Raw genomic sequence first — 11,108 nt, 5'->3', positions numbered from 1 at the left:
GCCACTCCCCCTTGGACTGGCATTGGCTCTCTACCGCTGAGCCACTCCCCCTTGGACTGGCATTGGCTCTCTACCGCTGAGCCACTCCCCCTTGGGCTGGCATTGGCTCTCTACCGCTGAGCCACTCCTCCTTGGACTGGCATTGGCTCTCTACCGCTGAGTCACTCCCCTTTGGGCCCACACTTGGCAGAGCACCTGGCTGAAATACCATGCAAGGATTCATTTAAGAGATATACTTTACCTCTGACATTCTTTCCAAAGCCCATTGAAGAAACTTTTTTGTTCATTTGCTCACTTGTGTTTGATTTCTCCTTGATGATGTCATCGTCGATAACGACATCGGCAGAAAATTTTTTCTTTTTCTTGTGTCGAGGTGGAAGCTTTTTTGGAAAAGTAAACATTGGGAATATCACAAGAAACATTGCAATGGCACAAAGAAGGAATCCACTCCACCTAAAAAATTGGGAAATGTCAGTTGTATTTATGGCTTCAGTTTGGGAGTAAGAACAAATCAGAGAATGAGGTTTGACAGGATAAAAGTGCAGAGAAACATTTTACCTTCATCAACTGTAACACAGAAGAGAACTGAACAAACTGAGAAAATAAAGGTAACTTGCCTTTCTGTGGTATGAATGGAAGATTCATAATTTTACTAGGACTATAGTGACTAATATACTCAACAACTTGATTGAGATGTCATTTAAGAAGCCTGAACAGCTATGGATCTGCTGATACAGTTATTTCTGCTACAGTATGCATTTCATAATAGTTTTTGTTTTATTTTGTTTTCCTTTGTTTAAGCCTGAGTCTCATGTAGCCCAAACTAGCCTCAATTGATTATTATTTCAGGGTGACCTTGACTATATTATCTGCCTTCCTCTGCCTCCCAAGTGCTAGGATGACAGGCTTGAGCCACCACACCCGGCTACAGTAGATTTATTAGAACAACAAGAGACTGTTTCACATGCTTTGAGGAGCAATATACACCACCACCCATTTTTTTTGAAACAAGGTATCTCTGTGTAGCCCATGCTGTGTTAGAATTCACTTTGTAGACCAGGCTGGCCTCAAACTCACAGAGACCTGCCTGCCTCTGCCTCTGCCTCCTGGGTGCCAGACTCAGCCCCCCTATTTTTTTCTTAAAAGAAAACAAATAGCTCATGTCAAATGTGGTTTGTTTTTCTGTCTTTTTGACGTTGGTGATTGAAGCTATGCCCCCAACTCTATGTCCAGTGTGCATTTCTTATTGCTGATGGGGTTCAAATACTTTGCAAGTCCTTAAGCACACATTGCTCACCCCCACTTACTGTGTCCGGACATTAAGACATTCAGAGTTCACCGTTTTACACGAAGAACTTAAAACTACCATATGCCAGAGATGTAAGAAACAACCTCCCAGGAAGACAACACAGTATAGAACTGAACTTGCATCTCATTTTGTGGTTTGCGTGCCAGAGAGCTACCTAGGGGGTGTATAATCGCCAATCTAGTGCTTGGGACAGGTTAGGAATTCAAACTTTTGCTCAATACTTAAACTGAAAGAAATAGGTTTTAAATGGGTGGTGGGTATCAGTGTTGGGAAACATAGTCAGGTCAACATGGCTCCTTCAGAACCTGGCTGCTTACAGGACCTCATCAGTCACTGCCCACGGCACATCTCACTTGCCCTCTGGCCTTTGAGTTCCCCAAGCTTCTCCATTGTCTACCTCACATCCTCTGTCCTCAAGAAGGACGTCCTCAGGGCAGTCATGAGTTGTGGCTTAGATACATCTGGGGTTGGACCCTGTCTTCACCGCATTAACTAAGGAATTTCATCTGGGGAACTGCCTCCATCAGACTGGTGTGTGGGCACGTCTGTGGCCATTTTCTTGATAAACGATGGCTGTGGGAGGTTCCAGCCCAACTGCTCAGGGTTTCCACCCTTGGACGTGGCCCCGAGTTAGTGAGGGAACGATTTTACTTTTCCCAGTTGATTTTCTCATCTGAAAAGAAGGTTTAGAAATGCTTTTGAGAGTCGTCCAATTTCAGTAAGATGGTGCTTCTAACAGACCTAGTGAAGTGCCCAGCCCAGCCCAGCAGGTGCCGTACTGCAGCAGCTTTGGTTTTGTTTACAGTGTAGATATGGTCTCAGACCAGATTCCCAGCCTTCCCCTAGCCTGGGATGATGTGAAAGTTCATGCAACCATTCAAGGTACTTGTGTTTTTAAAACCTGAGGTGTTTATTTAATACTAATGTGTTGTGATATGGCAGTAGTGGCCATGTGTGGAGGTCAGAGGACAACTTTGTGGCAACCGTCCTCGTCTTCAACCTTTATATAGGTTCCCAGGAGTGAACTCAGGTCATCAGGCTTGCACATCAAGCGCCTTTACCCACTGAGCTATTTGCCAATCCTTGAGATACAGTCTCACGGCCCAGAGGAAGGGAAGAATTACAGCAAGAAAATACAAATGGGAGAGCTTGGGGTCAACTAGAAGCAAAGTAGACCAGCTTGTGTTCTTCAGTGGCCTCAAAAAACAACCGTGTAAAGCATGTGACAATGACAGCCTCTGAGCACACAGCTGAAGGGGACACTGGGGGAAGTCATGACAGGAGAAGATGCAGCATGTGCTGGAAGAAGACACCTCCATAGCAGTTAACACTGAAGGGCCCAGATAGCCAATCCTTCTCACAGGCCTAGCCAAACTGCCACAGGTGGGCAGTAGACTGGCAAACAGCTCCGCTCCTGTCGCTTCCTTAACCCAGCACTCCACACAGAGAGGCATTACTCAGGTAATTCAACTCCCTGGATATTACTTGCCTGACCTATAAAATGGGCATGATGTTAAAAGGCTTAAACGAATATGTGTGTAAACCCTGATACACAGTGTCTAATAAATACCAGCACAATGTCTCTCTTCACTCCTTCAGCCTCTATTCAATGAAAACTTATCTTTGGTTCTAAGTAGTTCATTCAATGAGAAATCTATTACCAGCAAGACTACCAAGTTGGAGACAGGGGGACGCTCTAATTCATTTTTTAAAACACTCAGATAGTTCTAAACTGACCGTCATTCATAGAATTAAGATTAAACCGTCAAGCTGGTAGATAAAATTATCTGACTGTTGCCATTCAAAGCAATGAGGATGCCTTGGTCTGGTGCTGCAGGTCCATAATCCCAGCTACTCAGAAGGCTGAGGCAGGAGGACTGCAAATTCAAGGCCAGCCTTAGCTACAAGTGAGTCAAGGTCAGCCCAAGCAGCTTGGTGAGACTGGGAGTGAAAATAAAAAGGTTAAAGAGAGCCAGCGTGGTGGCGCATGCCTTTAATCCTAGCACTCGGGAGGCAGAGGCAGGCAGATTTCTGAGTTCGAGGCCAGTCTGGTTTACAAAGTGAGTTCCGGAACAGCCAGGGCTATACAGAGAAACCCTGTCTCGGAAAAAAAAAAAAAAAAAAAAAAAAGGTAAAAGAGACGACTGGGAATGTATCAAAGGGACAGAGAGCTTGCTGGGTTTGCCCAAGACCCTGCATCCAACCCCCTACTGAACTGCAAAAAAAAACCAAAAACACCTACTGAAGGCCAGGACATACAGAAAAGCCAAAACAGGAGGAATGGAGAGCTCTCCACAGTCAACTCATTCCTCACAACCCTAAACCTAGGCACAGAGACGCAATTTCCCGAAATCCACACCACTCTTAGGCGCACACTAGAGGAATTAAACTTGAGGGTCTGTGCTCCACAGTCTGCGCCATCAGCTGAATAGATGCCTGATGAACACTGGTAAATGACAGCATCAGGCGCGGGGCAGACTAAGGTTCCTGCGGTCCTTCCTCCCCTCACCCTTCTGTTCCTGCATCTGTCTTTCCCTCCCTGAGTTCCCGTCCTACTGTGCTGGCCTCAGGATATCTAAGTAAGATACAGGGTGTACACTGGACATTCATAAGTATAGTTTAGGAATCTGTTTTCTAACAATGAAAAACAATTTCTACTCTGACTCATTCCAGAACTGCAATGAAAACAGCTCAGATCAAAATCTTCACTCTCTGCCTAGACCTCAAAGTCCTTGCCATTTCCCCACTGCTGGCAAGGGCGTCCCTCCTGTATGACTCAAACGCTCTGCAGGCCAAGTTCACGTGGGTCTTAGTCCATCTACAGTCAATCAAGTCTGGAACATCACTGTGTAGCAGGACTCTCAAAGTCTAGCAAGTGAGAAAGCACCTAAATGTATAGCACATATGGGGAGAACTGTTTCCAAAAAGAAAATATCGGCTCAGAGTGGAGAAGTGGAAAGGTAGGGCTGCACATCTGAGCCCGAGAGGACAGGCTCAGGGGACAGACACACACAGATCTGAGCCCAAGAAGACAGGCACACACTCCAAAACTTTTTGTCATTTCCATATTAACCACTGTCACCAGGAGAGAAGGACTCTCAACTGTGGAACGCCTCCATCGGATTGGTGTGTGGGCAAGTCTTTGGGCATCTTCCCTCTTAATGATGGATGTGAGAGGACCTAACCCACTGCGGGTAGTTCCATCCCTAGGCAGGTGGCCCTGAGTTAGGTAAGGATGCAAGCTGAGCAAGCCATGAAAATCATATCAGCAAGCATCATCCCTTCATGGTTTCTGCTTCAAGCTCCCGCCTTAAGGGTTTCTGCCTCAGCTCCCCTCAACAATGAACTGACTATATGCTGCAAACTGACATAAATCCTTTCTTCCTCAAATTAGGGTTGGTCAGTGTTTTATTACAGCCACAAAAACCTAAGTAGAACAGACAGTATCTTTTTTCTCTACAGCACAGAAGAGGTATTGGGACATGGGGTTAAAACCGTCTTCCCGGAAAGTCCTCTCTGGGTCAAGACACTCCCTTTGGACACAAGTGACCCAAATGCCTCTGTGTTAGCTTCCTGGTGCTGCTCTGACCAACTATCACACATGGAGTGACTCACACAACAAGTGGATCAGTCCCAACAACGTGCTGGATCAGCTCTTGGTTCTGCACCTTGGGTGTCTACTGCACAGCCCCCGTGAAAGTGTACGCTAAAGAACTCATCTTCCCTCCCTAACTTGCCGTGCCTACAATTCTTTTGTTCACAGCCCTTCATCCATCTTCAAAGTGAACTGCCAGGATCTCCTCTTTAATCAACAGAAGTCCTGAATCTGGCCATCTCCCTCCCCCTTCACCAAAGATACCCCCCCACACACAAAATCCTTAATGTGACCTTCCCTCTTCAAAGTCCCCTCACCACATAAGGTCCCATATTCCTAAGCTCTGGGAATAAGAACATGGCTATTTGTAGGGGAAATTATTCTCCCTATCATCTATTGCAGGTAATGCCTACCTTTCCCCTTTTTGCTGGGGAAATTGTAAATGCAGAGTAGTAGTGACTGACCATCTCTACTAAGAAGTGAAATAGAAAATGTGGGAAATGACGGGCGTGGTGGCGCACGCCTTTAATCCCAGCACTTGGGAGGCAGAGGCAGGCGGATTTCTGAGTTCGAGGCTAGTCTGGTTTACAGAGTGAGTTCCAGGACAGCCAGGGCTATACAGAGAAACCCTGTCTCGAAAAACCAAAAGAAGAAGAAGAAGAAGAAGAAGGAGAAGAAGAAGGAGAAGGAGAAGGAGAAGGAGAAGGAGAAGGAGAAGGAGAAGAAAAGAAAAGAAAAGAAAAGAAAAGAAAAGAAAAGAAAAGAAAAGAAAAGAAAAGAAAAGAAAAGAAAATGTGGAAAACACTCACCAGTTTCCGATGAAGCGAGGGTCACTCTGGTCAAGGTGAACAGGATTTCTGGGATCCACATAAAATCCAATGAGAAGCCCACCTAGTAAGTACCCTACTGCAGGGCCGAGTGCTCCCATGACATACATGATGGCTGGGGAGACAGAGGGGAAGGGGACAGATAGCAACGTTACACAAGACCGTCTATGACACAAATGTGTTCTGTGGCTGTCTTCTGAAACACTCATGCTGAGACTGAGCTTCAAAGTTTTCCCTTTACTGCAGTGCCCCCTCTTGCTTCTGCATCAGAGTCACTCAAACAAGCTTGCAGCTGCTTCTGCTTTGGCTTTTAATATGAGTATCTAGGCTGCGCTCTAGAACCACTCAGTTAAAATTTCTCTTTTTATTAGCATACGTTGATTGTGTCTAATAATGTGTTTTCATCATGGCATTGTCACACTTATGTGTGACATAATATTCACACCCTTCACGCCAATCCCTTTCCTCTTCCCACGTGTCTCTCCTCTGCTCTCTTGTCCTTAATTTTTTTATGAATTAGTAAGTTTCATCACGGCTGCTTACAGGGTCCTGGGCAAGAGATTTAAATTCAATTTTTGAAATTAGAGAGCCAGGCTAGTTAATGAGGCTATATTGACTAACCAAAGGAAAGAAGAGGAGAGGAGAGGAGAGGAGAGGAGAGGAGAGGAGAGGAAGCGTTCTCCAAAAGAAAAACAGTTGGTCACAGCTGGAACATTCTAACAAGATGACAAATCTGGGGACAGAATTGCTCTGAAAGCTGGATTCAGTTGAACTGGCAGGCAACGGTCAGCCACTGTTCAAGTGCCCACCACCTACTAATGTTTTACTAACTACCATTTTAGAATGCATTTGGTTCATTGCTAATTGAGGAAACTTTCTTTAAAAAAGAGTAAATATCCCTAAATGACATCATTCAGAAGGTCTATGTGGAAACCATCAACCACTGATGGACCAGAAAATAATTTGTTAAAACATGTCTAAAGAGTTGGGTGAGGATGGCTCACAGCACACAGGTCTGAAAGGCTGTCCCTGGATTCAAAAAAAAAAAAAAAAAAAAAAAAACAACGAAGTTATTAGCATTACTTCACTAGGTTTTTGAGACAGGAGGTACCCCAGGCTAGTCCTGATCTTAGGCTCCTTTTGCATTAGGCTCCAGGTTATAAAGGCACAGGTACACACACATGCCACCATTTCTGCCTCTGCTTCATTTATCCACATTTCTATTTTCACTTCTCTAATTTAAAATTCTGAAATGCCAAATTGGAAATCTTGAGGTGGGATACGGAATTCCTTGAAGGTCATTGAGAACTCCTGACCCATTTTCATCTACTAAACTCCATCTTTGGGGGGGGGGGAGGCAGATCCATAGGCATCTTCAAGTCACTGCTGCATGCAAGGCATGAATAAGACACTGGTGGTCAGCCTTCCTCATTATACCTCTGTCTTTCATTTGTTTAAGCACCTAGCCTTCAACAGCACAGAGTTACCAGAAAATGATCAGCATGGCTTCACTTGGCTTCATTGTCTATACCTGAATAAATGTTGATCCTGTCTACTCCTAGAATCACGGACAAGGCCAAGACTGCAATTTAATCCTGTCGCTCACCCTTCACACCGTTACAAATATAAGTCACAGTGCTCGTTTTACCGAATTGCCCACCACTCCAGTGCAACTGTGCTTCCATGGCCCATGGAAGTCCAGAATAGAGGTAGGCCTCATATAAGTGGTGCCCTTCCAGAATTACGTTTCTCTTGTGTACAATTAGGACTGTGACAAACACCATGGTAACCTCTCTGTTTACAGCCTCCTTTGTTAACCAAAAATAGAAAGCATTTCTTTAAGGTATAGGTATTCCTGTATGCACAGGAAGATAAAATTAAGGCTTACAATGCTGAGCAATTCTGGCATGGAAGAAGCTGTCTTACTCACATAGTTCTGGAAGGGGTACTGGGGTCCTGCTGTTTACACCTGGGGACAATGACGTGGGTATATGAAGAAGAGCATGCAACCCCACACAACTACCCAGCAGATGAGAGTCCATCAGACAAGAGTCACCAGAATTCCTGACAGCAGTTAGCTGTCCAGCCATAAGTCACCGTGTGGGATATGGGGGACTGAATGGCCCAAGCACAATCAAAAAGATTCCAGTATCATGTTGGCCTACAGAGGAAGGCCTATGGAAGCCTTTCTGGCTTCATACAATAGTATGGAATAAGTCACTCCTTTAGCTGTGTCCTCTTTGAGAAGGCAGGACATTGAAAAGGTAAATATGACTGACAAAGGGTCTCCCAGGAAGAAACACATAAATCTAAGATTCATGGTGCATTAACTAGATGGGACATCAACAGTGTGTGGAGGGGAGAAAGGATCTGTTGTAGTAAATCAAGGAAGAAGGTCTTGTGAAAGGATGACAAGGCATACGCCTCTCAGGATGTAATCAGAGCCATTCGCATGGGCAAAGCTATAAGTCTAGAAGTGTGTTCAGGAAGCTGCAAGTTTTTGTGGTACTTTATTTGTGGTACAACTGAAAATACCTAGAAGATCTGAGAATATGTGGATTGAAAACTATGGTAAGTTCATACACTAGAATACTGCTCATCAGTCTTAAAAATAAATTAAAGATACATGCTAAAACATGGAGACATTTCAAAATCTCAAACACATGATGGAGACCTGCCTATTGGGCCTCATCCTTAGGCCTCAGTGCACTAGCAACTGGGTGAGAGCAAATGGACAGATCCACTCCCGAGGGCAGTGAGAGCTGCCGGTGCCAGCAGTAGTTTCTTCCGCTGGGCAGTGTCCTGTGGAAATTTTGACTGTGGAGGAGAAAGTCACTTTCTCTGGTCAATGGAAGGTAGATGCCAGCACCTAGGTTGGGGAGTCAGTCATAGTCCATGGCGTTTCCATCTTTCCCTGCTTTGCTGTCTCTCTGTGAATTCTGAGAACCCAGGGTATCGTATGGCTGGCAGAGATCTCTCTGTTCAACTCATTCCTGCCGTGTCCAGAGCCTGAGCACTCAAGAGCACTGTCCCTTTCCCCCGCATTCTGCTTGTCTGTGGGCAGAATTCACTGAGGAAACCACTACCCTCAGCTAGGGTGGACAACATTTTTTCCTGTCTACTGGGTCTGTAAGGCCTCATCTTCCAGTCAAAGCAAGCCCATTTCCCTTTGGCACACACCCACGGCTCATCTATCTGACCTTCCCAGCCTGTTCTCCATTGGACCATGTCCCACGTGATTCATTGATAGCAGGTGACCAAACCAGGCCAGTCAGATGCTGTTCTCAGCCCAAAGATTCCCTCCATGCCCATATGGCCCAGTCCCAGACTTCTCTGGAACTCTACTCAAACACCACTCTACAGAGCAGCCATGGGTCCCCGTAGGGTCTTTGTAGGGGGAGATTCCCTAATCGCTGGGTGAAGATATAGAGGCGGATTTTCCTGGTCCCAGGAGGAAGAGGAGGAGGAGACAAGATTGAGAAAGGCTTTTCAGACAGACTGTGGAGTGGAGAAGAGGGACACCATGTAAGCCTGGGGGCTATTAGATCCAATGCTGGCCTCTGTCACTGGATGAGTTCTAATATAGAATAGCTGATGAGCTTAGGACAATAGATTCCAAGCCCAGTAGTTGTGTCATTTGGCTGATTTTAAAGTATTAAGATTGCCTGGAGTTTTCCATTCATGACTATTCAGGTGGGCAAGAGAGAAGATATGACCGGGGAGCAATCACTGGTGGTTGGCAGAGCCAACGTGGGGGTGGCCTGTCTGCAGAGCAGGAGCAATAGCTCCAGGCCATCTCAAGAGGGACGGGTGTTGGGCAGCTTAGCAAGCTAGTCGTGGGGGGCTGGGAGAGACAGTCATTTCTGGTACCAGGCAAAGAGCAAGCAGAGACTGGGAGAGCTAGCTGTGCGGTGGTCATTAGAGCCCGGTGTAACTAGCTGTGAGAGATTGAGAAAGTTTGGGCAGAGCTCTGGGGGAAAAGCAAGAGTGGATTATACAATTACACACAACAGGTCTACACACAGAGTCTAACACCGCTCGTCGCTACTCCCTATTGCTCTGCTATCCCAGGTTTTTTGTTATTCCAGACGAATTTGCAAATCGCCCTTTCTAGCTCAGTGAAGAATTGAGTTGGAATTTTTGATGGGGATTGCATTGAATCTGTAGATTGTAGATCTTTGACAAGGGAGCTAAAACCATCCAGTGGGGGGAAAAAAAAAAGACAGCCTTTTCAACACATGGTGCTGGCACGACTGGCGGCTATCATGTAGAAGAACGAGAATCGATCCATTCTTATCTCCTTGTCCAAAGCTCAAGTCTAAGTGGATCAAGGAAACTCCACATAAAACCAGAGACACTGAAATGTATAGAGGAGAAAGTGGGGGAAAGCCTTGAAGATATGGGTACAGGGGGGGAAATTCCCGAACTTTATCTTTTACTTATCAGTGTACATCTAAGCTAACCCCCGCCCCCAGCATCTCTCTACCTCCCCACGGAACCAGGACTTACCTTCTCGGCTACCCCAAGGGACTGACACTAACGTCGGGAACTGAGACACACAATGGATTAGCTATAAACGTGAGTTGCGTCCAGGCTCAGAATCTGGGCTTGCACCTAAAACAGTGCCATGGACTTGTGTTCTATATACAAGCTCCAGGTCCTCAAATGCCTATTGAAGTTGACATGGGACACAGCGATGGATGGGCACGCGCTTAGTGATGATGGATATGTGCTTAGTGACACAGCTACTGAAGATAAGACGCATGAAGAGCAATCCACACTTCTCTGCAATATCCCAACTCGCATTCCGACTGGAAGACTGCCAGCAGACGCCATTGGACCAGAGCACCAGGTTTAAAGAAAATATTCCTTCCCTCATTCCTTCCACTCACCAGTACAGGGATAAGGGCTCTTTATTCTCAGTTATTTTGAGAAATGATTTTTCTTTTCCTTTTAGAAGATCCAATTACTTTGACACAGACCTGACAGCAAAAGACCAGCTGCCACAGCAGTCAGGAAACAGTCTGTCACCTGCTAAGGCACCCAGGGAGCATCTGAGGTCATGATGGAGAGGGGCATGGGCCTTAAATAGATCCCTCGCTCTTCCTCCTAGCGGCAACCACTGATTTGCATTAAGAATTGTCCCATACTCATTTCTCCTACTGGGTCACCCTATCCAGCCATGACATGAGGGGAGGTGCCAAGTCTTATTGTAACTTGTTATGCCCTGTTTGGTTGATATCTCTGAGAGGTCTGCCCTTTTCTGAAGGAAAACAGAGGTGTGGATGGAGGGGGTGGGAGAGACTAGGGGAAAGGGACTGGGAAAAGAGGAGGGAGGGGGAACTGTGGTCAGGATGTAATATATGAAATAGGGAGG

The 11,108-nt window shown here is 45.8% G+C and overlaps 1 protein-coding gene across 2 annotated transcripts in view; it reads right to left on the bottom strand.

Moving 5' to 3' along the window:
* Positions 1 to 11,108, bottom strand: part of Slco5a1 (solute carrier organic anion transporter family member 5A1) — a 113,807-nt gene that overhangs the window by 59,264 nt on the left and 43,435 nt on the right. For both annotated transcript variants that reach the window (XM_021222197.2, XM_021222198.2), the window contains exons 3-4: positions 5,714 to 5,846; positions 242 to 453 (exon numbers count right to left, since the gene is read on the bottom strand). In XM_021222197.2, the coding sequence (XP_021077856.1) occupies positions 242 to 453; positions 5,714 to 5,846 (345 nt within the window). The remainder of the gene's footprint in view (positions 1 to 241; positions 454 to 5,713; positions 5,847 to 11,108) is intronic.

The sequence above is a fragment of the Mus pahari genome, chromosome 22 (genome assembly GCF_900095145.1).
Source record: "Mus pahari chromosome 22, PAHARI_EIJ_v1.1, whole genome shotgun sequence".
NCBI lineage: Eukaryota > Metazoa > Chordata > Mammalia > Rodentia > Muridae > Mus > Mus pahari.
Note: the sequence above shows the minus strand (reverse complement) of the source record. Positions and strands in the feature narration are given on the sequence as shown.